The sequence below is a fragment of the Trematomus bernacchii genome, unplaced genomic scaffold (assembly GCF_902827165.1).
Source record: "Trematomus bernacchii unplaced genomic scaffold, fTreBer1.1, whole genome shotgun sequence".
Taxonomy (NCBI): domain Eukaryota; kingdom Metazoa; phylum Chordata; class Actinopteri; order Perciformes; family Nototheniidae; genus Trematomus; species Trematomus bernacchii.
Genome location: NW_022987942.1, coordinates 99,818 through 127,791, shown reverse-complemented (window position 1 = coordinate 127,791; position 27,974 = coordinate 99,818). Strand labels below are relative to the sequence as shown.

General features: G+C 40.7%; 2 protein-coding genes across 3 annotated transcripts in view; both read left to right on the top strand.

The window, feature by feature from the left end:
• The first annotated feature begins 342 nt into the window (after nt 1-342).
• On the top strand, nt 343-10,038 carry LOC117470773 (V-type proton ATPase subunit C 1-A-like). The gene is made up of 13 exons (XM_034115647.1): nt 343-505; nt 939-1,099; nt 1,699-1,766; nt 3,377-3,462; nt 3,703-3,797; nt 4,344-4,435; nt 4,667-4,765; nt 4,888-4,956; nt 5,346-5,438; nt 5,657-5,750; nt 6,025-6,122; nt 6,228-6,354; nt 9,402-10,038. The coding sequence occupies exons 2-13, from the start codon at nt 968-970 to the stop codon at nt 9,498-9,500; spliced, it is 1,152 nt and encodes a 383-aa protein (XP_033971538.1). The 5' UTR covers nt 343-505; nt 939-967; the 3' UTR covers nt 9,501-10,038.
• Nucleotides 10,039-12,327: 2,289 nt separating this feature from the next.
• The window catches only part of spire1b (spire-type actin nucleation factor 1b), a 51,641-nt gene continuing 35,994 nt past the window's right edge, over nt 12,328-27,974 (top strand). For both annotated transcript variants that reach the window (XM_034115585.1, XM_034115584.1), the window contains exons 1-2: nt 12,328-12,858; nt 17,186-17,214. In XM_034115585.1, the coding sequence (XP_033971476.1) occupies nt 12,507-12,858; nt 17,186-17,214 (381 nt within the window). In that variant the 5' untranslated portion in view covers nt 12,328-12,506. The remainder of the gene's footprint in view (nt 12,859-17,185; nt 17,215-27,974) is intronic.

Here is a 27,974-nt window from a genome sequence, read left to right as displayed (position 1 = left end):
TAAAAAGTTAAATATTATTTTCCAAAATTAGAGATAACAGAAAATTAAAAGTAGGAATACCTTAAATCTTAAATTCTTAAGTGCATTACTCGAAAAGATTAAGGACAACTTAGTTACTGGCAGTAAGCCTACTGTTCTATGTTCTGTTGCAACATGCATTACCTTCTTCATCTGAATGTTTGGCCTCTTTCGAACAGGTTTACGAGCATCTGCCCTGCTCAAGTGCTTCAAACCTGAACATCGAACCCACTCACAGGAATCAGAATTACAGTCATGATGTCAAGTGGCCTGCGTGCAGTACCCGCTGTCCACCAGCTGTGCTCGCTGCTGAGGGGTCAGCAGAGTGAGAGGCCTTCCGGTTCCTCTCAGATCAGCTGACTCTGATGCTGCTGTCAGGAGACCTCAACAACTCTATTGAATGGCAACTATGAACATTATCGAGCCATAGAAACGCTATTCACAGCTATATTTCCCCACTGTTAGCGGACATATTTTCTATTCACAGGTGAGCAAAATAGTGATGCTGTGTTGGTGTTGTTGTGAGCAGAGCTAAGTGGCTAACGGTAGCTAATCCCTGTTGCCTGACCGTAACCATCTTTTTGCTAGCTTCGGTTTGTATACACTCATGTTAAAATCATATAATGGCTCTGTAACATTAGTAAGCAGTCAGGAAATTGACATTTGGAGTGTTGGCAAAATAGTACAGTCTGTTAAAACACGAATGAGCCTCTGTTGCTAGTGTAGCATAACTATCTTAGCTTGCTTAGTGGTAAACAGTGTCAGTGCTAAAATGTAGCCAAGCTATGCAAATACAGTGTACAGTATACCTGTACTGTAGGCTAATCAGTGCTGTTGATAAGAAGACAATCTAACTGGTTCTCATGTTGTATCAACTGTTGCACAGCACACATAAGTCTGAGTTTCAGTTTTGCTCTCAGTTTCCTCTAGCTGCACCAGAGCTGTAACCATGACTGAGTTTTGGTTGATCTCTGCCCCGGGAGAGAAGACCTGCCAGCAGACATGGGATCAAATGATGGCAGCCACCACACGTAACAACAACCTGTCCACCAACCACAAGTTCAACATCCCTGACCTCAAGGTTAGAATGGATTCATCACAATTTCACACTTTCTTTCACATGCTGAAGTACACAATTACTTTGCATCTATGGACTTGAATAGTTAAATATGCACGTCATTTTATTTCTTGCAGGAGTCATAGTGATCTTTCGTCCCTTAAAAAAAGTAATGGTTGATTTACATTTAAAGTTATATATAAATGACTCACCTTATATATCCACTGTCAAGAATAAGCTGACTGTGTGAATGGGAAGCAGTCTTGACACAGATCCGTTGCCTGCATGTTGAAGCGTTAGTTTGGTAAAGTTTTCATCCGTAGAGCAGCTCCGCTCCTATGGTTTGATTCCTCTCTGTGCAGAAGGTGAAGTAACCCCACTGACCTCGCAGCCACATGGGCCAGTAACGTTCTCCTAGAACTGCTAGCGATGCATCAGTGGCTCTGGACAAAGAGGCGCCATCATAAGCACATTGGGCCCCCGGGATGTGACTGTAGGCGGCCTGAACCTCAGATTTCACTGTTAAAACACAACCTTGGTTGACCCCGCTTCAAAACGACAAAAATCTCATGACTGATGAAGTCATGATGTGCTGAGGTTTCACTTTATGTGTTCACAAACAGGTGGGGACCCTAGATGTCTTGGTTGGGCTGTCGGATGAACTGGCCAAATTAGACTCCTTTGTGGATAGGTAAGCTACCTGCTGTATTCTGACTGGAGAATGCCTATTGATATTCTCTTGGGCTGAACAATTTATAGTAATTTAATCAAAATCCCAATAAGGACTACTGCAATATCCACCTCGTAGAAAACGCTAAATATGTGCTAACAAACCATTTTTGTGTGGGAGAGAAACTCTCTCTGGAGGGAACTTTAGGATTTGATCCTTTGCAGACCATTTACATGCACAAAAACCTATATAACAAACTACAGGAAAGGGAAAACCCCCCATAGCATAATGGGGCCCGTTTACGTATTTTAGTGCTACAGAAATATCCCTCCCTACTACTCATATTTTACAGATTAAAGTTTGGTATGGATCCTGACAAAACATCACCCTATGATCAGTTTATTACATATTTTAATTTGGAAAAATAAAACAATAATGCAAAAATGATCTTTCCCTCCAATATCCTGAATCATATTGCAATTGTAACATCAGTGAAATAATCCCTTATAGATATTTTGTCCAAATCTTTCAGCTCATCATTATGAATAAGGCCTGTATTTTATAGGACATGAAACAAACCTCCTCTCCTGTGCAGCGCTCTCTGATGTACCCGCTTTTCCTTTTCCTAATCCCTTCCCTCACCTTGTAACGATGAGGAATTTCACAGAGGCCTGAGGCTAGCGGGCCTTGCAGTCTAAACTTGGCAATTTACAGTTGGGTGACACACCAGCAGGTCTTTCTTGAGTCATATTTCTACCCAGTGACTTATGTGCTGCAAGTATGTTTGAGTGTAATTGATAGTGTTTTGGAAACATTGACATCAAACGCTCACACACAGCCAACACTGCCTGAGCTTGGCTTTGCTGTAGCGAGAGGGTGAGAAAGAGTAGCAGGCCAACCGGTTTCACTTATCTGACTACAGCCTGTCATCAATTTACTCTCTTTTTGGAAGTTTCCATAAAACATGTCTAAGAAAAAAAATACCACAACTAATTATTTCTTACATTTATTCCCATTAATATTTATGCACATTATTCTAGTGCAATATCCAAAATGCTGTCATCTCAATATTTAGTAAAGTAAAAAATATGAATGATAATGATAATCATGATAATTGTATATCATAATTATGTGAATATTGTTTAAAAAAAGATGAATCCCTCCAATATTGCAAATCATATTGTATTTTAGACATCAGTCAAAATAATCATAATAATCAGGCTGCCCTAATTGGTATAATTTTGGTTCTTTTTGTGTCCTTAATATATACAATTACATTTTCTTTCTTTATAGATTTGATAGAAAAATGTAGCCTAAGCGGCAGATGTTCTTAAGAACTTTTTAGGCCTGAGATGTGACTTGGCTCTCAGTGTTTTTGGCTTCACATCTGTAGACACAGTTGTGCTTTGATGTGCTGCGGAAGAGTGTGGATAAAAACCCTGAACTGTGCAGGTCTGCCATATTATAAATTGCCTTGTCAGGAAATTATCTTAACAGGAATATGTGAAAGGTTTTGATGTGTGTGTATGTGGGTGATGAGGTGGTGCAGAGCGACTGTGTGGTCTACGCTGGCTCTGTGCGTGCAGTGTGTGTTGGCACGGCGTGTTTTCATGTCTCCTGGCTGTTCACAGTGTGGTGAAGAAGGTTGCTCAGTACATGGCCGACGTGCTGGAAGACAGTCGGGACAAAGTTCAGGAGAACCTGCTGGCCAACGGAGGTACAGTGATGGTTACTGAACATTTTGTCCACATTATTTAGTCCCAAAAAGCTGTCTGATAATGCAACGCAAGGTTAGCTAATGATAAGAGCTTAAAGCACACTGTTGCAGCTCTTAAATGTCTTCACAATGTTAGAAAACACCAACTATCTGACGGATCAGATTTGTTATAAAATGTTAGCCCTACCCAGCTGTCTGACAAAAGAATAGACTGAAACTCTTTTGTTGTCTTTTTTTCAGTTGATCTTGTCACCTACATCACAAGATTTCAATGGGACATGGCAAAATATCCCATCAAACAGTCACTTAAAAACATCTCTGAAATCATCTCAAAGGTAGGTCTCTGACTTAGTTTAAATATATTATTATGATCCTAAATCAACAAATTCATATGGCAGATAAATATTAAGCTCAACTAATATTATCAGTGTAATGACATTTGTAGAATTAGATTCCAGTGGTGGCTGCGTAGGATTTGTCTGACTGATTTGATTGAATAATTAGCATAACTCCAGGTCCAATACTCAAAATGTATTGAATAATGATGATGAGAAATCATTCTCAACAATTCATTACACGTTATTATTTAAAAAGAATATGCTTTTCAATCATTATTTGTTTGTGTGTAGCTTTTCAATAACCAAATGTAACGTTGTCATAGAACTATTTGCTCTAACCACATATGTATCTATGTATGTTGCAACGGAAGAGTTCTATTCTAGAAGGAAGTGGATTTAGTTAAGAAGAAAATAAATGTAATCTGATTATTATCACGTTACACTTATTAGGGATATTATTTGAGGAGTTGTGCCTCTTTGAACAGCATGTGTTTTTTATTAGTCAGTCATAAATCATTCAAACACATTTTTCCTCCCTAACAGCAAGTCTCCCAGATTGACAATGACTTGAAGTCCAGAGCATCGGCTTATAACAACCTGAAGGGAAACCTGCAGAACCTCGAAAGGAAGAATGCGTAAGTAATGTACAAATGGCACTTCTAACACAACATTTAGACATTTTAAGGAAGTAGCTAGTAAGACAAGCCCTTCTAAACTGTCATCGAAGTTCCTTTTAGCAAAATACATTTTCTCCACAGACCATTGACTGTGTCAGCACGATCTGTAAAGTCGCTGCGACTCTGAAATGCTTTGTCAACTTCTCTTGGTGGCGTCCATGTTGTTGTAACACTGCTTTCTGCCTCCAGTGGGAGCCTCCTGACCCGCAGCCTGGCTGACATCGTGAAGAAGGAAGACTTCGTACTCGACTCTGAGTACCTCATCACTCTGCTGGTAGTGGTACCAAAGTGAGGGTTATTTCTCTAAGAATTGTTATTATGTCTGTATGCAAATGATTAAATGAGCAACCTGTGGCAGCATTCTTCCCGAGACACAGAAATCTTAGTGTCCCCCTGTTATTTGCTTTCAGGGTAGCGTACACTGATTGGCAGAAATCATATGAAGGTCTGGCTGAGATGGTGGTGCCTCGATCCTCACAGTAAGTCAGGTCAAACTACATTTTAGGCAATTTGTCATTAGAAATGGTATATTTTACACATTTGCATTCTTGTACAATGCTACCTTTTTAAAAGTCGCATCGCTCATCCACTATAAATTCTTGTATACTGCACATATTTCATTTTTGGTAATTTAATTGTAATTGCTTCAAATTCAATCAAAATTAAGTTATTTATTTTTATTTGAGTGATTTGTTATATATTTTTTTATTCTTTTTTTACTATAATTTTTCTTGTCAATATTTAGATTTCATCTACATTTAAAAAGAATGTCTCTTCAACATATGCTTATATATTGAGTATTTATATGCCCATTTATTTACAGTTTGTGATTCCCAGCAGTCTAACAGGCTCCTGTCTTCTCTTCCAGTCTGCTGTTTGAAGACCATGACAGCGGACTGTTCAGCGTCACTCTGTTTCTGAAAGCCGTTGATGACTTCAAACACAAAGCCAGGGAGAACAAGTAAGAGTGGTCACACACACTGTCATTATGGATCTCTATCAAGAGGTGTGAAACGTGTTTCTATTTTGAAAGAAGTCGCTCTGCTAGGCAGATAGAAATAGCTCTGACTAAATATATCAGCTGGACAGAGATCACAGGGTTTATATCAGTGTCTTTATACAAACAGAAATATTGCTGATCAAAAGTGGATGATTTCTGCCCTCAACATCTTATTCTAGGTTCGTAGTGAGAGACTTCCAGTACAACGAGGAGGAGCTGAAGGCCGACAAAGAGGAGATGACACGGCTCTCCACAGACAAGAAGAAGCAGTTTGTAAGTGATGTAACCGCAATACTTTTTAAAATCATTTTTCAATCTCAGGTTGAGATCTCTTTGCAATGCATTGCTCTGAAAACGTGCTTGTTGCACATGGGTACTTGAGGCCTTATACTGAACCACACATGCCCGTTATCCACTATACCAATGATTTTGTAGTATTTTTATTATTGACAAGCATAGTTTATTTTGTACTACTCTTCTCCTGTTTTGGCCAGATTGTAAAACTGCCACATCAAAATGAAATCCTAACCCTAATCTGTCTCTGCAGGGCCCTCTTGTCCGATGGCTCAAAGTGAACTTCAGTGAAGCCTTCATCGCATGGATTCACATCAAAGCTCTGAGGGTCTTTGTGGAATCTGTTTTAAGGTCATCTGAAATACAGTCTTAAATGAATATCACCCAACGTACACTTATAAACCCAAGTGTGATCTTCATTGGCAGCAGTAAAAGTTGAGCTGTGTGTTCCTGCAGATACGGGCTGCCGGTGAACTTTCAGGCCATGCTGCTGCAGCCCAGCAAGAAGACCATGAAGAGGCTGAGGGAGGTGCTCAACGACCTGTACAAACATCTGGACAGCAGCGCGTCCGCCATCATCGATGTGAGTACTGTCAGCATTTCATTTTTATTTCTCTGTTATTTCATTTTCTTATGTATTTGTTTAAAAAATAATTATCATTATTTTGATTATTTTACTAGTATTGTTCATGTGTTTACTATTTTATAAAGGTTTGTAGCAAAATTATGACATTTGGCAGAAAATGGCAGAAGTTATTATTTACTATAAATATATATAGATTTACACCTTTGACTTCTTTATAAAAAAATGCATTAATATGTGTTTTTTGTAGTTATTTTAGATGTTGATTTCACATTGTAGTCCTTTGCTGAAGCCCCATTAATGTCAACAGCAGAACAAGCTGCATGTCCTTTGGTCACAATACAAACAGATTCTAAGCCCTTTATATATTGTTGTGTTTTCACACAAAAAGTCAAGTAAGCAGAAACCAGACTTTATAAATGCCAAATAAAGACGATTTGTGGGTGTCCAACAATGCAAAAAGGAAATGGAGGAACTGATTTATTTTTTAGGTTTAATTCCCTTTGACATTACAAGGCTCTGTTTCAACATTCTTGCCTTTTGATAGTGAAGATACATCTTATTTATTGAATACCTTCCTAATAGTTTAAGATGGTAAATTATGTTGTTTTTTGTATACTAACTCCAAAAATAAATTACACTATCACTACTATACTATATAGCAGGGGTCGGCAACCTTTTTGATATGAAGTGCCATTAAAAAAAAAAAAGTTTTATCAGCGTGCTGACGATCGTGAATTATCAACGGGCAGGGGGGGGGGGGGGGGGGGGTGAAGAGCTCGATGCTCGTGAACTGTCAACAGGAGGGCGGGGGAGCCTCGCTGCGGGGAAGCAGTGTGTGGATCTGTCAGCGCAACTTACATTAGGGATGCTCCGATCGCCGATCAGATCGAGTGGGCGGGTCCTATGGGGATCTTCCATTTAAAGAAATGTTTAAAACTCAGTTAATGGGGCTCAGTTAATGGGGCTCATTCACTGGCGCTTCCACAAACAACAACCAACATAATTGTTACATTCAAATGAAGTAGCCTACATTATTCAAGTTTACATTAACTTTGGATAATAACACGGGAGAAATGAGCTGAAGCGCTCTCTTTTCCTCTCTCCCCCTCTCCCCCTCTCCTGACAGCCTGTCAGTATCTCATGCAGCTCACTGATCCAGTAATGAGTGACCCAACAGTGAAGAATACATATATTTATAACTAGTTCCAGAGGTAGATCAAATAGCTAAGTGTGTTAGGTCTAACTCTTAATGTGTGTTCTGCTCCGCTCACCGGTCCGTCACAGCGGGTGGAGCTGCAGGATTTCTGCTTCACACACACGTTGCATACCGCTATTTTATTGTCATTTTCGGACACCTTAAAATACTGCCAGACTGGTGAAGACATTTTGGCGAGCTTGTTTTGCCGCACACAGAGAAAAGTGTCATGTATTTTACGTCTTGCGATCGGCATTTTTAGAGAGCACCGATCGATTGGCAGAGAGTGAGTAGGCTATCGGCCGATATCGATCGCCACGCAAAAACTGCGGCATCTTTACAGCTCCTTATGGGTACTGCAATTTGTGAAGTGCTTTCCTCTGTGGTGAAACTATCAGCACTGCATTACGGAGGAAAGCGGCAGAAAGTCGCCTGGAGTTAAAGAGAGCGGGGTTGCATTGCGTGCATGGCTTCCTTCTGCAGGGAACGGGGAGACGCGCTCTGGTGGCGGTCTCGTTCAGGATCCGAAAATAAAATTTAAATATTTTGCACACTTATTCCACTTATTCCTAGTGTGCCACTGGTTACGGTGCCGCCAATGGTGGCACGCGTGCCAGGGGTTGCCGACCCCTGCTATATAGTATGTAATACATCCTGTATAAAGTAGGAATGAACAGCAGTATCACTGTGGGACATGAAGAGATTAACAGCTGCGCCTTCTCATGGCCAAAGCTGGGTACTGCATTAAAATACAGCAGATATTACCTTACCACAGGGGTGCCCAGTACGTCGTTCGTGATCGACCGGTCGATCGCAAAGGTAGTGTGGGTAGATCGCATGGCATTGGAAAAAAAAAGGGGAAAAAAAAAAATATATATTTCTTTTTAAAATGTTTGAAAAGTTAGCCTATCATCCATCCTTACTATGTCATTTGCCACTTGATTGACGTACAGGTAAGCCAGTCTGAGTTGTATTGTGCCATACGGGTTCATGCCGTTATGAGGGGGCCTCACCTCCTCATCTGAAGCGGAAATGCGGCGCACTATTATGCGCTTATGCGGCGCAATTAGTGTAAGCGCGCCACAGTTTATCCGCCGTTTAGTCCACTAGCACCCCCCCCGCGCGCTCGCGACACAGATTGGGCAGGGGCGGCCCTGTAGGTAGATCTTTTGGGCTTGGTCATTTTAAAAGTAGCTCCCAAGCTGAAAAAGTGTGGGCACCCCTGCCTTACCACATACAATCTATGCTGTTAAATTATTTACATGTATGTTATAATCGTTTTTAATTGAGGTATATAGCTGTATTAGCCAAAAATACGTAGTTGTCTTTAAAAAAAATTGACAATATGTATTTTTCTAGATCTTTCAATGAAAACAACAACAGAAGATGTGGTTTGGTGAAGTTGTGAAGTAGTGTGAGATGCTGTGAGTGGCCTTCTTCACCTCCATTGCAGTCATTGCAGTCAGAATCTGCTAATAATCCACAGAGGTCTCCTCTCCAAAGCAAATGGATCCGTGTGTTAAAACCAGTGACAACAAATACAGCACTTTCATTTAAAAAATAAGTGTTTATCCAGAGGATTATTTGGACATGTAACGACCAAATTCAACAAATTTAGATAATATTGTTTTGTCGTTTTTAGACATTTTAATGCGGAAAAGTTGCATATTTTACTCTTAAGTTTTGAAATTCAAAGATTGAAGATAATGTAGCGATGCCTGGGGTTTAGGGAGTCAGCACTACATGCTTTTGTGTTTTTCCTCAGAATACTTAATTTGACCTTTTTGATTTTCTTTCTTTTTCTTATTGGTAAAAATTGTTTCTAAAAGTCTTATCTTATTTTTTTCAGTGTGCCATGGACATCCCAGGCCTAAACCTGAGTATGCAGGAGTATTATCCTTACGTCTACTACAAGATCGACTGCAACCTGTTTGATTTTAAAGTGTAAAAAACGTTCCTTATTTTCTTCTTTTTGTTGTGTGTTAAATACGTTTGATATTTTCCTGGTACAAACCTCCCTCTCCTTCCCCCCCTGTCTCCTCACCGTCTCCTCATCATGAATGATGCTGCATGATTATTATTTGTGGTGTAAAACCTCATCAGCTACCACTTTCACAACCAAGGGACACAAAGTGACTTTAAATTATTGATCTTGTTTACAGTTTTTTTTTCTTCTACACAGACTTTTTCATGTGAAATTAAAATGAATTAAGAAATATTGGAAAGTTATATTTACTGTGTCATTCCATTCGTGCTGTGTGTATTGATAGCTTCTGTATCTGTGATCTGTGTTTACAAAACGGTGCACCATGGCAACCAGTTCTTTGTGTGTTTCTGAGATTGTGGGGTCAGACATTGTGTAACAAAGATGTGATGTGTGTGTGTGTGTGTGTGTGTGTGTGTGTATGTGTATGTGAATATTTGCTGTCAAATAAGTATCACAGTATTGTGTAAAAGATTGAATAAATATGATTGGATAAATGATATCTAACGTGTTAATTTGTGAATAACTTATTAAAGGACCACTATATATGATGCTTTCTCCGACTTTATTTTGATTCAACAGAATTATGAGAACTTTATTTATTTGGTGGGTGTTATATGGTGATTTGCATGTGAGAGAAATAAAGAGACATGTAGGCGGTGTCTCTGTGCAGCCTTGTGATGACTCATGATCACAGCCACAGGCAATTTCAAGAACAGTTCCCCTTTAAGGGGAAATCCTTTGGAATCCACATAACTACACGAAAAATACCTCAGCTTCAGCATGGAGGACATCTGTAAAAGCCAACAGCAGAGGGCACCAAACAGACACTTCAGATAAAATCCATGCATGATATTGAATTGGTGGAACTGTAACAAAACCTTAAAAGGTGTCAGATGTATAAGTACTCATAATGCAGGATGTGTCCCTGTCAGTGTTGTTTTTATAATATTGTTGATGCATTAACGTGAGCAATCCTTTCATCTGTGGCTGGTAGAGCCCATTGTATTCTGCATTACTGTTGGGAAATTTGGGAACATCTACTAAAAGAAGGATTCCAATATATATCTTCAAGTCAAGGTCAATCATGTGTGAACATGAGGTACTCTTTCTCAAAGCCAGAAAACAGAGAAGTTACTGTAAAACTTGTGATGTCATTAGATAGGTAGCTGCTTCATAGACAATTAATGGGATTTTGTGCATCCACAGAATGTTTGTTAAAGTAACTTTATTGCAGTGTTATCATTTGTGAAACAGACCATTAAGATATCAATATTTTAGAAATATATATATATTAAAGTTAGTGCAAAATTGAAATTCTCACTTTATGTACAATAACCTCATAATTGTACCTAAGTGCAGTACGAGTAAATGTATATTTCTGGCACAAACAGTTTAAAGTGTATTCCCAGTCATACAAAAGATCTAGAAATGGGCACTTAGAACTCCAAATTGAATGTTATACAACAAAGATCACACATGAACATGTTGAACGTTAATAACAAAGAGAGTCAAATATAATATATGTATCACACACAATTCTGAAAACTACAACAGGAGTGAAAAACAAAAATGTAAAAAATGATAAGTGGCCAAAAAGGGTACCTACTAGCAATGACACAAAATGATTACAATGTTGCCTACAGAAAACAGATGTTGTAAAGGGCTCTGCTCTCCCACTCAGGTGTTTTGAGTTTACCTGATTAGGTTATAGATGTGAGCAATCTCAACATACTGACAACAATCAAACACTTTCTTTGCACACCTGCTCTGTGCTAATAGGTGTCTAATTAGGCAAATTGAAAATACCTGTGTGTGTTAGTGCCATTTAATATGAGTATTTACATAAGAGAAAAAGTAAGAACACGAACAACACAAAAAAAGAAAGACACAGTAAATAAATAAAAAATACTCAATGAGATAGACAAAATAGAATTTCATTTAGATAGGAGATGTTTGAGCCAAAAAAGCTCTAGTTACTATGTTACTAATTAAAAGCAATGAATAAACTACAAAAAGTAGAAGTATAAAGTCCTCCATGTTACTTTGTTACAAATTCTACATAGAAAAAAATAAATAAATACATGTTATATAAGCATGTGAGGAATTAAATAAAACAACACATTTTTCCAGGTTAAGAAAGTAAAATATATAGATAATGCCATCCACTCCTGTGCTGCTGAGATATATCGACATAATGAGAGAGTTTTCCTTGTCTCAATCAGTTAGTCATCATTTGTGATAATAATTAAACACATGTCATTAATGAGGAATGTTCCATGTGAACATAAACGAGTGCACCACCTCAGTTGTTACTTTACCTTAGTGGTGCAAATTGCTTTATACCTCGAGAACAATTCATATTGAATTTAAGGATTTGGGCCCCTGGGTTTCTGGGAATTTCTTCTTGTCTGGTTGGCGACCCAACTTTGACCTTAATTAAACATGCCTCAACACACAACACTGAATTTAAAAAAGAAAGAAAAAGAGTTCAATGCATGCACCATCTTTAAAAACCAATCCAACTGTAAAAAGCCAGGGAACAGAGGAAGGGACATTTAGTGTGTGTGTGTGTGTGTGTGTGTGTGTGTGTGTGTGTGTGTGTGTGTGTGTGTGTGTGTGTGTGTGTGTGTCTGAGTATGTGAGTGTGAGAGAGAGAGATCATGTGATGAAGGAGTGAGCCTTGCTTGCTGGGTAGTGATGTGTGCACACACACACACACACACACACACACACACACACACACACACACACACACACACACACACACACACACACACACACACACACACACACACACACACTCCTCACACCGTCTCCTGACTGCTGCTGGTACCGGAACCTGAACGAGGCTTGGGGCGGGGAAACAACTTCCAGTGTTCAGCTGGCTCCTGTAGGGGAGGGCAGCATCGATGCCCCGACTTGGACCTGTTCTCCTTCCCAGGCCTCCTGCGGTGAGAGGATGAGAGGATGGCCGAGCAGCGGCGCGGGGACCACGGAGGGCTGACGGGTGCTGCTGCGGCGGCTCACCGGGATGAGCAGCAGCATCACAACACGATGAATTCACCGGAGGAAGCGGGAGCGATCGAGGCTCTCTCTCTGGAAGAGATACTGAGGCTTTACAGCCAACCCATCAATGAGGAGCAAGCATGGGCGGTGTGTTATCAGTGCTGCAGGACGCTGGCAAAGGAGCACCGGGACAGGAGGAGCTCCTCCGCCGCCGCCGGTGCATCATCCGCGGCTTCGATGAGGATCTCCGGAGCGGGGGATGTAAGGATACAGAAAGACGGCTCTGTGAGGGTGGATCACCAGGGCTGTGAAGGTAAGCTATTATATAAGACTGGGCGTGCGGATCTAGGCCAGGCCATCACTTGCATTTCAAATAGAGGTGTTGTGATTCAATGTGTAAAATACCTAAATACATCACGGCAGGACATGTGTAGGCTATAATCCCCAATTGGAATAGTCTAGAATACCACAGAGCAATACTAGCCTAAATAAAATAGGAAGGCATTATATTCATCCCCATGTGTGGAGGTTCTGCTTTCCCTGATCAGCTGCTTTATTTGTATAGCTCAAAACCTACCTCAATATTAATGTGCAGCTTTACACATGACCTGCTCACATAAACAAAGAGACCCCTGCTGCTCCCACTGAAGGCACGTGTGTGCATCATGTGGTTCCATGTCCTGTTAAGGAGCCTCTCATACTGTTTGCCACCTCGTATCGGATCAGGGTGTTCATTCCACTTCATCTGATTACAGCCTGTGATTATAAGCTGAAACATGCAGGGGCACTGATGGGGACCGATGCCTGTAATATGTGTAAACAGAAAGTGATGCATTGTATCTTTATGGTTTGATACAGCTGCTCCTAACTATGTGTCTGGTTATTACAGCTATGTCATTTATGAGGTGCTATAAAAATGGAGAATTATAGCCATGCTGAAGTTAGTGCCACCCTGAATGGATCCAAGAAAGTGAGAGGAGACATACAGTCGAGCATGCCAAATGAAATGCACTGCAATATTCTGGAAATATCCCTTTGGGGGTTTTACACCGTGTCCATGCAGAGCGTTTATAGTGACTTTATTGCACGTTAATGTAATATGTGTCTCATATGGGAGACATTTTTTCTGTGGTATTTGTCTTACATCCTACAGATCTTTTTTAACAAGGTATTAAGCTGAAAACAAAACAGATGACACTGCCATGTCCATGTGGTGTGTGGCCACAGGGTGTGTCTCTGAACATGCTCATACAACACACACGTTACTGGTCATTCAAACAGAGGCCTGGCATGTTATGCTGTGATCACATGCTGAGAGCAGTCGGACTAAATGCCTATCTCTATCTAGCTCTATCTATCTCTGTCTCTGATTAATGGACTATACCTTAGGGCCAGAGGGATGTGCTCTTCAATCGCAACACACACACACACACACACACACACACACACACACACACACACACACACACACACACACGCACACACACACACACACACACACACACACACACACACACACACACACACACACACACACACACACACACACACACACACACACACACACACCACATTCGGAACACTGCCCAGTCAAAATGTTGGCCTTTGATTCAATAAAGACATGAGACGCTTTGTTTCATCAACTTCTATGAGCAATTGTGAGAGGCACAGCTGTGATGAAGAGCTGCCTGCTGCCTGTAGGTATATATGCTCACAATGAATGGGCTATTTTTAGGAGCATGGAAGCAACCATTGGAGAGGGGGGGGGTCCAGGCATTTACTCCTCGGTTACTCAAGTAATGTCATCATGCAAAATCTGTTAAGAATGTTTGCAGTCAAAAATTGCATTTGGCATTATGCAATGTTCATGAATGTCATGTTTTGTTTCTGTTAATATTGCGTCAGTAATTACGTTAATATTTTACAAATTAACATTTCCTTCACATCATACACCATATTTATACACACTTAGTCTTTTCATGAAGTAGATCATGTGGAGCACATTATCCTATACGGACTGTAGACATAGATATAGACATGTATCTAATACTTGTATTTATGTATTTTAAACATATATCCGTTCATTTTAGCTGAGAATTTCATTTGATCATACATTTCTTTTAGCTATGTATTTCTGCTTGCTGGATAATCATACACTTAAAAAAACACCACGCTAGCTGCATCAATATTTTGAGACATTTCTTAGGAAAGCAGAATATTATCTCTATGAGATAAGATAAAATAAGATGAGTTAAGATAAGATAAGATCAGAGCAGATAATCCTTTGTTGATCCCCGAAGGGAAATTCAGGTGTTCAAACAGGAATAGGCATTAAGATTGAAACATAGGATAGCTGAGTTCACACAAGGATAAATACAAAACATTAAAGAAAATATAAATAACAAAATATTATAAACCTACAATAATATAATTAGGTAAAGCTATTTCATGTGATTATAGGTTGTGTTAATATAATAGGCCATAAGAAGCAAGGAATTATCAGTTAGCTTATCAGCTAAAGCAATCCATATGGTACATCGTTAAAGAGGCATGGTAGGCTTTTTTGGGGTTACCCTTTCCTGTAGTGTGTTATATATGTTTTTGTGTATGTAAATGGTCTGCAAAGGCTAAAATCCCAAAGTTCCCTCCAGAGGGAGTTTCTCTCATACACCCCCATATTTTTTACCTTTCTTTAGATTTTGAACCCTATCATAACTGCACAAGCATCTCCGGTTGGTTGTCACTTTTAAATAATTCTAGGAGTGTTTTGCAACTTCAACCACCCAAATGTTTTCAGTTTGCAGGGTCATTTGCTCATCTAATTTCCACTTCTCTGTGCTAGTCAGCATGGGCTCTCAATCGCCCTGATGCACAAACTCATTCATGTCAATAATAAGATGAGTCTGTGGCAAAGGTTTTTAAATCAAATCAAATCAAATCAAGTTTTATTTGTATAGCAAAAGTGCTGTACATGCAATAAAAACACTTTACTATAATAGCAAACAGAAGACAACAAATTACAACAGCAAAAATTAAAATCACATACAGGGAAATGTAGGGATTTAGGACGTTTGAAGTTATCATCTGCTAAATTGACTTCAAGTGAAATCCAGACAAGGTTAGTTTTAGCCCTTGCTGTCACTCAAAACCTCCCTCGACAGGATTCTTTATTGTGCAGTTTATCTGGGCTACCTGACACTTTGTATTATATCTGAATACATCCTGAAAGCAGGACACTTTAAATAACCTCTCTAAATATTTTGCTCATGCCTTACTAGATTTAACTTCATGTTATCCTCCCCAAGTGTTAGAGAACTAAGGAGAACACCCATTCCTTTATCTGCCCTATTTGTTTGCAGTACACACTCACTGTGTATTGGCGGTGTGGACCTGCTGATGCAAGTTTAGGTCATGACATAATGTGATACTATACAAAACAGCCATTTGTTAGGAGGGTCATCTGTTTGTTCATGATGCAGTGCAGATGTAGCCTGGAGTAACATTTAAGTGGGTCTTCTTTTTGAAAGGAAGTACTTTCATGGAACACGGCTTCCTGGAAGGAGGTTTGTCCTCAGCGATCACATGCTGCTTAAAAGTAATTATAAATGACGCTGAGCTTTCATTAAAACTGGTCTAGTTAAAGGAATGCAGCCAGAGCTCAGATGAATTTCACTGGTATTGTTTAATGAGAAAGAGAATATGTAATCACTGATAAGTTAGCTATAAGCTACAAAGATTCTTAACCACAGAGCAAACTGTCAGACAGAAAAAAAATCGCCTTTTTAAAATTCCACCATCCTTTAAACATTAACTAGTAATATAAGCATTTATGAAGTAATGCAGTTATCTTCTATTCTATTCTTACAGTCATTTACATTTCTTTAACCAAAACCAACTATGAATTGATCGTATTAACAGTAATTTGTTATCCAAAACTGTTAACAGAACAGAGCATGTCGACATAAGATCAATATTGAGTGAATCTCACATTCACCATCATGCTTACTGAAAATACTCAGTGTCACACCAAATGTGTTTTAATCCTCAGCTGAAAATAGTCCCTAACGAATGCTCAGTTTCTTTCTGTTTTTGAGTGTCCAGCTGTTGAATTACTGACTCCTTTACTGAAAACAGTTCCTCAAGATTCACTGTTTGAGTAGGAATGAATAGACTTGGGGCTTATGGAAAGTTTACGATGGTCAGACTGTATATTATTAAGTGGAGTAACGGATTGTTAGCTTATAGTTTATTACTTTATAGTTTGTTCACGTTCCAACATTATCATAGGTTCATGATGATGATTCTCATTAAAACACTGACATATTTGACTGTAAGAATACGACATCAATACCAAATAGACTGTAATGGAACAGTGTTATCGTGTGTGTGTGTGTGTGTGTGTGTGTGTGTGTGTGTGTGTGTGTGTGTGTGTGTGTGTGTGTGTGTGTGTGTGTGTGTGTGTGTGTGTGTGTGTGTGTGTGTGTGTGTGTGTGTGTGTGTGTGTGTGTGTGTGTGTGTGTGTGTGTGTGTGTGTGTGTGTGTGTGTGTGTGTGTGTGTGTGTGTGTGTGTGTGTAAGCTGCTTTATATTAAGACTTACATTTGCTGCTTATCCTAACACTGCTTTCTTGTTTCCCTGCAGGTAAATTCAACCCTTGCACAACAACAGAGGTGAGTCACTCCCTATGGTCACTCCACTGTACTACTGCTGTATTTATTGAGTTTTAGCACCAAATGCTTACAGAGGTTTGATCCATTTTTTTGCTGACATATTTACCATAAATGCAATGGGCACATTAAGTCTTGAATTACCATGGTTTTATTTGTTCTTACTGTGCTCTGTCAATGTTTACATCATATCTTTTTCAACACAGGTGCTAGGTGGTAAAAATAGAAATATATATGTAGAGAATTGGTTTTGGCCACAAATTGGGTGTAACGAGTTTCGAAACCTAGTTTGGAATGTTGTTGTTGATTACCTCGAAAACCACAGGCCTGGGGCCTGTACTACGAAGCCGGATTTTTGCTTAGCGAGCTAACTTCAGGGAAAACTCTGGGTTTCCGGTCCTACGACGCTGGTTCACTTCTTAGCGGGCTAGCTCTCCATGGTAATTTATGCTGAACGGCTAACCTGCTCCGGAGCAGGTTAGGTTCCAGGATAAGAAATCAACTCAGTGAAAGCACCGCCTGCTGACCAATCAGAGCTCCGTGTGCGGAGTTTAAAGCTATCAAGTCATATTACAGGATAGAGGAAATACAGAAAAACTGCCGTTGCAGGAAAGACGGCCGGCAAAAATCAACTGACTGTGTGAACGTGAAAATTAATAGAATATCACCTCCCATCTTCAGAGCAATCTGACTAATATAACATTAGCGTTAAGAAAGCTTACTTAAAGGGGACCTATCATGCAAAATGCACTTTTGTACGTCTTTTATACATGAATATGTGTCCCCGGTGTTCCAGGGAACTCACCAAGTGTCAGAAAACACAACCCTCTCTATTTTCCTCCATACCCAAATCTCTAAAAAAGGGGCTGCAACGGATCTGATAAAAACTGATCCAGATTTGAACACTGTCCTGACGTCAGGACAGTGGCGCTACGGCTATTGGACCAACTCCACCAATCAGGAGGAGACAGCCACGGCCATTGCCGTTCGAAAGCGCTGGAGACGCTGTAGTACATATGCCAGGCCTGTAGATGGTGCTGTTCTCACAGAATCAGCCCTTGTAAAAACAGAGCTAGAAATTGTCAAATTGAGCAAAATGAGGCATGGCTAAAATGCATGATCTGTTTGGTATTTTGAAAAAAAAAAAAGTATAAATATGCCTTATATAGGTATGGTCCTACACTATATTATTCAAATATAGCATGATAGGTCCACTTTAAATATCTGCCACAACATAAGTAACCGGATCAGAGTAACATTAAGTACAGTCCGCGGCACTGTGAGTGCAGACTTTGATGTGTCCCATTATCATTCATATCATATCACATCATAATGTATCATATATTTCCTTGTCTGAGTCAGCTTCTTGAGCCGTATCTGGCCGTGCAACACACTATTATTTTAAGCAACACATTAAGTTGACGAAACACTCGAGTCAAATGTAATTAAAGTCAGATCCACTCGTGTCTTAATGTACGCATTCAAACACTTGATCTTTTACCAGCTGTATTCACCTTGCAGGTGCAACTATGTGGCTTTTTTCCAGGATAAAGTGTTTAAGTCATGGATGTTTAAAGTTTAACTTCTTCATATTTGTCTAATATTATAGTTTTCTTTTCATTCAGGAAGTATGACGCTGCGCTGTCAGTACGCTTCTCCATGTTTGTGATTGGTCAAATGTTGCTAACCCCGCCCCTTTCATGTGAAAGCGCACTCAGCCGGACAGAGAAACCCTGGCTTGAGTTACCGAATTGATAACCAGCGTCGTAGGACCGTTTAGCGAGAGCGCGTTTGTTTTGGATTAGGTAAACCGGGTAACTCAAACATATCCAGGGTATGTTGAACTGGATTCGTAGTACAGGCCTCTGGAACCACTCAGTCCATCAACAAGATATTTATGAAGGGGAATATATGGTTGTGCAGAGAGAGGGATAATGGCAGGCCTTTACCACAATAACAGCATTTTTTCCATAGAAGAGGGCTGCCAGCCAACAACAGAGAGCATTGAGCCCATTAGGGGCACAGTGCTGTGGTTGAAACTGTCATAAGCCATGTGGGTGTGTGATGTGTTAATCCTCATGCCTGAAATGCAGCTGCTGTGGGTACAGTGCTGCTAAACTAATACCTTTAATAATGGAAGAAGTGTAAATGCTTTTTTAAATAGGCAATTGGTTTAGCAGGGAGCTTCAGACTAAACATTGCATGGATAACAACTTTAGCAGCAAAACAAACACCAGACAATCCAAGTTGTTGATGGAGCGTTAATGTCCTGCACCACCATCAACATTACTAAATCACTTCTCTGCTAGCAAGCTCACAAACCAATGACAAAAGGATAATACTTTACATCAATAGTTGCATATTTGGGGATTTGAGCTTGTAACTTTCTTGCCGAGAGTTAGATTAAAAGACGAAAAGACCAATACCAAAAGTGTACACTAAGCTAATGACATGAGGAAATTAGCTTAGATAGCATATAGACTGGAAGAAAATACACCTATTAACTCCTGTAAAACTGACTTCATTAAAATCATGTCTCATCTTTCTTACAGCATTAAAGTCATATTTAATTTTCTGTTTGTGTTCAGATTAGATACAGTGTTGATCAGTTAGCTTCTAAAATGCCTATAAGGTGTATTTTTTAACCTTTAATTTAAAAGCTGAGTACAAAGTAGATGTTAAGACCCTTTGATTGGCAGGGTGTGGCTACACATTCTGACACATACGCAGGTCTCAATAAGAAGCTTTATTCAACATGGCGCTACACATCGCTATATTCCTTATATTCTTCACAATTTAATCCTCCATTATATTTTACTGATGCTAATAGCGCCAACATATAATACATTCTGATATACTGTCATGGTGAACCATAGAGACGGAAATGAAACCGACTCTGATCGACACTCATTATGTCCATAAAGGACCACCAATGAAAAGCTAACGGAGCAAAAGTCCTGTGCTCACTGTCTGCTAGCTTTGTTAATCAAAGAAAGGCTGCATATATATTTGATCTTTTCCCTTCAATGTTTTGTTGGATATGCTTTTCCTTACTTTCCTTCCCCACCATTCTCTGAATTTGCTAGCTTTCCCCATCTTTGCTGAGCAAGGGTTTTGTGTGAAAGGATTTTAAGAAGGGGGGTTGAATGAAACAGTTGAAGTATGGATAAACAATGCGTATTTGAGCATTAAAGCATGCAAACAGGTTCAGTAAAATGCTGTGTAGTGTGTGCCCTACTGTGTGTACAGTAAGATAGCTGTAAGTAGTATACAATGCCTGCTAGTTCCATTTTAAAATCACTATGACAAGACAAAGGAGAAATCTGTCAGTACAGAAGCCCATTCCCCATTCCCTGGCATGTGTCCCAGCCCTTCTCTCCCTGTTTGTCTTCACCCCCTCATTTCCTCCCCCCGCCCCTCAGCCCCCAGCTGGCATCTCAGTTTGACTTGTGGGAAATGTCACCCTGCAGGGCCTCCTGTTTGATGGCAGCTCTGGGATCAGTTCAGACCTAATTAAAGGGCTGTGTAAAACGGTCCCTCCTCCACACTCTTTCTAGCTGTGCTATCATCAATCAACTGCTGGTAATTGTTGTGCTAATAGCTTATATGTTTTACAGAGTGCAGGGATTAGCTTCTCTAATTTTGCATTTTCTGAGTATTTTGCTGGATGTTGCAGATGGGTTCATTTAAAGGGGGCCTATTCCGCTCTTTGGGGTTATTCCCTTCAATGTAGTTTATACAGGTTTTTGTGCATGTAAATGGTCTGCAAAGGCTATAATCCTTAAATTCCCTCCTGAGGGCTCCTTTGTTTTTTCTTTCCTAACATATTGAGATCCCTATGTAACAATTGCGCTTCTTTGGCTAGCGCTCAAACACATTGTTCATGATAGGCTAACGGGCGGGACATCTCTAAGTGGTTGACCAATAACAACAGAGCCGGCCAGCTAACCAATCAGAGCAGACTGGGCTCTGGTTTCAGACAGAGGGTGAAAAGAGGTGCTGCAGCACAGGCAGTATGAGAAAAATGAAGAGCTTTTTGAACATTGAAGCATGGAGACATGTCACAGTAAAATACAAATAACTACACTTAAAATTAGCAGAATAGGGCCCCTATAAAATCTGCGTAGACATGGTTTCCGTCTGAAAGCATTTTGTATCTGAGTTGTTGCACATTGACTGAGGGTCTCTTACAGTTCATTAGAGACAGTGTGCACTCATTTTCAGGGGGCTCTGGAGATGCACTGTGTAATAAGGCTGTGATAACAGATGGGCAGGGAATAGCTCAAGCACACACACGGTTCACTGTAGAGCCAGAGAATGTGAAACTGTATAGACAAATCTCCACTAAGCAGCTTTGCACTGGAAATTAGTTCTCACAATGCAGTGTGTTACAGACTGGCTGACAAAACTACTGGAGAGTTGGAGCTGCTTGATGCTCTGCAGCGTTAAATCCTGCAGCAGAGGCATTCTGCTATATACATAGCATACAGAGTGTTATTAGCCCAAAGCTGGAGGAACTGGAACACATGTGTAGTCATAGCTGACACACGTTATGTGCACGTGGCTTCCAAACAGCGTGAACTCCAGCAAATGATGCGGCTGGGGATGTCAGATGATGCTGTTTTCCTCAAATCAAATTAACCAAGCTCCTGGCAAGGCTCTATTTACAGTTGTCATGATAACCAAGTCCACAATAATCTCAGTTATGTGCAATACTATCGTTATATACCATTTCAACAACTTTATGTTCACTTAGCTCTTAAAATGCTGCTTCTTATTATTTACCATACATGTGTACTTATTTGCCTTAATTTTTATGTTAGATTGAAGAGGACATATTCTGCTCATTGTCAGTTTCATATCAGTATTTTGTGTCTCTACTGTGACATGTCTCCATGCTTTAATGTTCAAAAGGTCTTTATTTTTCTCATACTGCCTGTGCTGCAGCACCTCTTTTCACCCTCTGTCTGAAACCAGACCTCAGTCTGCTCTGATTGGTTAGCTGGCTGGCTCTGTTGTGAACCACTTAGAGATGTCCAGCCCCTTAGCCTATCATGTACAATGTGTTGGAGGGTTGACCAATGGAAACTCAAGTGTTACATAGTGATGTCATTATGTTGCAGTTGTAAACAAAGGAGTCCAGTGGAGGAGTTTCAGGCGGGGCGGGGAGGAGTGTGGGAGAGAAGCTCCCTCTGGAGGGAACACAGGGATTTTAGCATCTGCCGACCATTTACATGCACCAAAAGCTATATAACACACTACAGGAAAGGCAAAACTGCTTTTCTCCATATTAATACGTTAGCTTATTATTATTATTATTATTTTTTGCCTTTTATCCGCACTGTTGCCTTTTCTGTAACGGTGTAAATGTTCCTTCTACGGGACCAAGAAAGGATCTCTGATTTTGATGGCATTATGTGCAGCCAAAGGAGTCTCCAAAAATCAAATAGATAAAAAGAGACCTTAATAGAACCATATTTAATTTTTTTAATCAGTCCAGCACCTTATCCCATTGGTAATCTAATGTTTTTTTTAACCAAACATTTCCCACTCTTTATATGCTCCATTTAGCAAGGAATTAGTTGTTGACCCCTGTAGCCATGCCAGTTAGACCCTCCTGATCCCGTGATGCAGGAGAACCTACTGTGGATTATGCTTCATCACACCCCCTCTGTCAATGTTTAACTGGGCGTGCTCCATGCTCCCCTAATGTCTGAGCTTTGAAGTAGGAAGGGATTAGAGGTTAGCGTCAGATTTAGTGTTTAACATAAACAGAAAGTTATGTCAGGACATATCAAAGTTTATGGTTGGAATTGTATTTGCTTTATGCTTTGTGTGTTCATGATAAAAAGAGAAATAGCATATATTAAAGGGAGGAGATGTAAAGTAAAGATGTATGTGCTTTGGCTCAGTATTTCCTTTGTTCTGTATGAGAGGTTGTTTCCACTTCCAGACGAGCCCAAGCACCGCGCTCAGTCATATGACAGTGAGAGGTCAGTCTGCTTGATGTTTGTTTGTGCATGAGTACAAACAACTCACACTTAACTCTAATGTCATCAATTATAAAGTGGACAGATTCATTTTACTATAATCCCATTAGTGTGTTTCCTCCTGTTTTTTAGTTCTTGATCTGATTCAATTATAAAAATGTCTAATTAGAAGAATGGTCATAACAGATACAGTATGAATTTGATATAACACAGCATATGCTTCTTTATCCGTATTGGAGAATAATACTTTAGCCTTCTTTGCTCTTTTCCCAATTCAATGGTGCTCTGCATGCCCTCTAAACACAACATGTCACATAGCTCAACATCGACATTACTATATTTAATAGTATTTGTATAATGTCGGGTACAGATATTCATGAATCCTGGTAACTTTGGTCATCCTCTGTCTTTTCATGTAGCGTTGCTCTGAAGTTAAAATGTTTCCCCTTCGGATTCAAATATATCAGAATCTATGAGATGGATTGCCCTGAAATGCAGAAATGTATGCCCTCCATAGGATGAAGTCATTTTGGTCATCCCCTGATATTTAGTCCAAAAGTATGGTGCCCGCCAGGGGGAAACTTGCTACAACGGCCCAAAACACTTCTATTAGGAGAAACATCATACATCATAAATTAACGATGCAAGAAGCTCAAAACACAAAGGAAACGGGGACACTAAACAGAGATGCACACAGCTGGGACCGGAGCTCTTGTTCACGTTCGAGGATTATATGTTATTTTTGTTATATATCTTTTTTATATTACATGTGTTTTGGCACATTTGTGATTTTTTATTTGCATTGGTTTTAAAACTGCAACACATTTCTCCAAATGGAGATATTTAGGGCCGTTGTATAATGTTTGCACCTCTCAGCCACCGTACAGCACCATTATCAAGACAACATTTAACTTCACATTTTAAATGTAGTATTTTTCAATACTGTGCTTTATGATAAAAGACCTTCAAAGACATTCCCATCAGCCACAGCTGTGCCTTGTCCATTTGGCATTATTGTTTTGACTTTTAGGCAGAGTATGTCTGGATTTATGGAGCTGGAGTTAATATTGGTCATGCATCACTTATATTTAAGAGGAAGAGACTATGAGAGACTAAGCTGCTCATTAGTGACACATTTAGAAATCCAGGATGTGTTGTTAAGAATTAAAATGAAATGGAACCAGATGACACTGAGCCAGATTCAAGGCTCTTATTTTCATACATGTACAATACATAATACAGGTAAAATAAAGTGTAAAAGGACATTAATTAATATAGAGAAAATTCATTTTATTGTAATTGTATTTTAAATAAAATTATTCTCAGCTTACTTTCACTGCTATGATCTAAATCCAGTGAACTCACTAAGGAGTAAATATCAATGTTATAAATCCCCACATCGTTTCTACAGTCCTTTTAATTCGGACCAGTTTGTGCTGATGCTGGTAATCCTCTGCTGGTTGCTAACAGTGATCGATGGTAGGCTTTGGCATGCAGTCTCTTAGCATTAAGTTAGCATTTAATTAGCACAATTGGCTCTGGTGTTTGGTGTGTGAGAATCACACAAAGCTACATAACTAAAACTAATGAGTTTCACAGTCTAACAGCTGCGGTCTTTGTCTGACTCCACTCAAAATGCAAAGCAGACCATAACGTCCTCACCTTCCCTCAGACAGTGCTGTTATGAGCTTGTTTTTCCCTCATCCTGTCATTTAAACAGGGATTTAACAACAAATGAATTAACAATTTTACAATGGATATAACTTCCAAGTCTTTTAGCAGAATAACTCATGGGTTCCTGCTTCAAGATGTTCCATAACTTCCTGTTTAATATCACTTATAATACACTAATATGATATATTTAGGGGTTGGAGCCATAAAGTGTTGTGCAGCTATCCAGGGGCTGTATGCTCCGATAGTTTGATAGTTGGATTAAAGACAAATTGAGATAACCATGAAACAAAGCGGTAGCGCTAGGACTCAATATGTAATAGAAGAAACGGACAGTTGCTTATACCGCCCAGACTTATCAGAGGATCATAATGCTAGCTGATTTTTACAGTAGCTAAATTAAGGTCTGTTTCAGAGATGCCAAGTGGTGTTGCAAGACAAGATGGGCTGGGGCTAACCACTTAGCATGCGAGTTCGGGCCTGTGAAGCAACGCAGGCGCCGGAGGGAGAGGAAGCAGAAGCGAGGATGCCGTGCAGGCCTGCTTGCTAGGCTAAGGAAGCGGCCGCACCAACCACCACTACCAAGCCTCTTCCTCGCAAATGCCAGGTCCATCGTCCACAAAATCGACAAACTGGAGGTACTAGTAGCTGCTAACACGAACGTCCGCGACTGCTGTGTGATGATCATCACGGAATCCTGGCTAGAGATGGGTGAGTCCTGATTCATCCGGATCATTAACCCGGATCCTAGTAATGAGCTGGTCGTGACGAGTCTCCCCTCTCGATTAACCCGAGTCCTTTGAGTCCTACACCTGGTGACGTACAAATTAAAACTATAAATTGCGTCAATCACATTACAACGTACCCCAGTCCATCTGCCTAGCCTTTAGCAAGTAGGATAGCTGCCAGAAGTTATCGTTTGGCTCAGGGGAAGCGGATCAGTGAAACTTCCTGCAGACTCGTGCGGACTCAGAGCCATAACCGTAGCAGATCCAGAGATCAAAGCAAAAAACCCCTTTTTTTTTGTGATCAACATTTTTATTAAAGCAAAAGACACTGTGTAGCGGAGCCTGTAACTTTAGTTTAATATGCTCGTGAAATGCAACAACTTTTCGGTTTCACCGGTAGGATTTCTACGCTCTTGGTGATGCTGACTCATATGACTCAAAGGACTCGTATGATCCAGATCTCTTCAATGACTGACTCAGAAGACTCCGAGTCCGTAAAAGGATCCCGATTTGCCATCTCTAATACTGGCTACACTCGCGGATTCCGGACGCAGCAGTGCAGCTACTAGGCAGGCCGCTCTACCCACCGCTACGACAGGAACAGCGCTTCCGGTAAGAGCCGAGGGGGTGGTCTGTGTGTTTACATCCACAACGACTGGTGCATGGACAGCAGGGTCACACATACACATTGCTCTTCCGACCTGGAAGTAATGTCTATTATGTGCAGACCCTTTTACCTGCCTAGAGAGCTGACAGGGGTGATAATCAATACTGTTTATATCCCACCTGATGCTAACGCTAGCATTGCACTTGACCACCTCCAGAGCTTAATAAATAAACAACAGAGGTCCCATCCCGACGGAGTAAATATTGTAGCTGGAGACTTTAATCATGCATGTCTAAAAAAATGTGCTTCCCAAATGTGTACAATATGTACGATGTACCACCAGAGGAAAGAACACACTGGACCGGGTGTATTCTAACCTGAAGCATGCTTACAGAGCGGTAGCACTCCCCCATTTAGGACTATCTGACCACCTCTCACTGCTTCTCATCCCAGCCTACACCCCCCTCAGAAGTAACACCAAGCCGGTGGTTAAATATATCAGAACCTGGCCCGAGGGGGCACTCTCACAACTGCAAGACAGCTTCGAACACACAGCGTGGGACATATTTGAACAGACAGACTTGGAGGAACACACACAGGCTGTCTTATCTTACATCAAGTTCTGCACAGACACTGTAACTGTGGAAAAACGCATTCGGGTCTACCCAAACCAAAAACCATGGATGACAAGAGCGGTGCGGTCTCTCCTGAGTTCCCGTGACACAGCCTTCAGGTCAGGGGACGCAGCCCAGTACAGCATGGCAAGGGCGAACCTGAGGAGAGGCATCAAGGCTGCGAAGGAGGACTACAAGGGAAAAGTGGAGGAGAATCTCGCTCATAACAACACACGGTGCGTTTGGCAGGGCCTTCACCAGCTAACCAACTATAAGGGCAAAACATCTGGCACTACTAGAGCTGACGCCCACCTTGCAGAGGAACTAAACCACTTTTTTGCCCGCTTTGAGGCTAGCAGACCCCCCCACTTTTCTACTCTGCCCCTGTCTCTGCAAACTACCAGCTCCATACCACCTCCCACTCTCAAAGAACATCAGGTGAAGCAGACGCTGAGGTCTGTGAATCCTGGAAAAGCCGCAGGACCCAATGGAGTACTCGGCAAAGTACTCAAAGCTTGTGCTGACCAGCTTTCAGGGGCTCTGACCAGGATATTCAACCTGTCCCTGTCACAAGCTTGCATCCCATCCTGTCGGAAGACGGCTACCATCATTCCTGTCCCCAAAAAGACACCAGTCAGAGAGCTCAACGACTACAGGCCCATAGCCCTAATATCGGCGGTGATGAAATGTTTTGAAAGACTGATAGCCGACTACTTCAAAGCCAGCCTCCCACCCTCCCTCGACCCTCATCGGGTGCCATTTGCCTACAGAGCTAACAGATCCATGGATGATGCCATCGCCACGGTCCTTCACACAGCTGTGAGCCACCTAGAAGTCCCAGGCAACTATATCAGGATGCTGTTTGTCGATTTCAGCTCAGCTTTTAACACCATCATACCTGACATACTAGTGGAAAAACTGTCAAGCCTAGGTTTCCCCCCCCCCCATCATATGCGCCTGAATAAACAATTTCCTTACAGACCGTCCTCAGACAGTGAAAATAGGCCCTTATTGCTCCTCCACCCGCACCCTCAGCACTGGCTCCCTGGTCGGCTGTGTGCTGAGCCCTCTACTCTACACACTCTACACACACGACTGCTCTCCCATTCATCCCTCCAAATGTGCGGATGACACCACTGTGGTCGGTCAAATA

Excerpts from the sequence above, each read along its gene's own strand:
- LOC117470773 (XM_034115647.1), top strand. The coding sequence starts at position 968 with ATGACTGAGTTTTGGTTGATCTCTGCCCCGGGAGAGAAGACCTGCCAG. Across the intron at positions 4,957-5,345 it reads GTGGTGCCTCGATCCTCACA|TCTGCTGTTTGAAGACCATG; the intron begins GTAAGTCAGGTC and ends CTTCTCTTCCAG. Across the intron at positions 6,355-9,401 it reads GCGCGTCCGCCATCATCGAT|TGTGCCATGGACATCCCAGG; the intron begins GTGAGTACTGTC and ends TATTTTTTTCAG.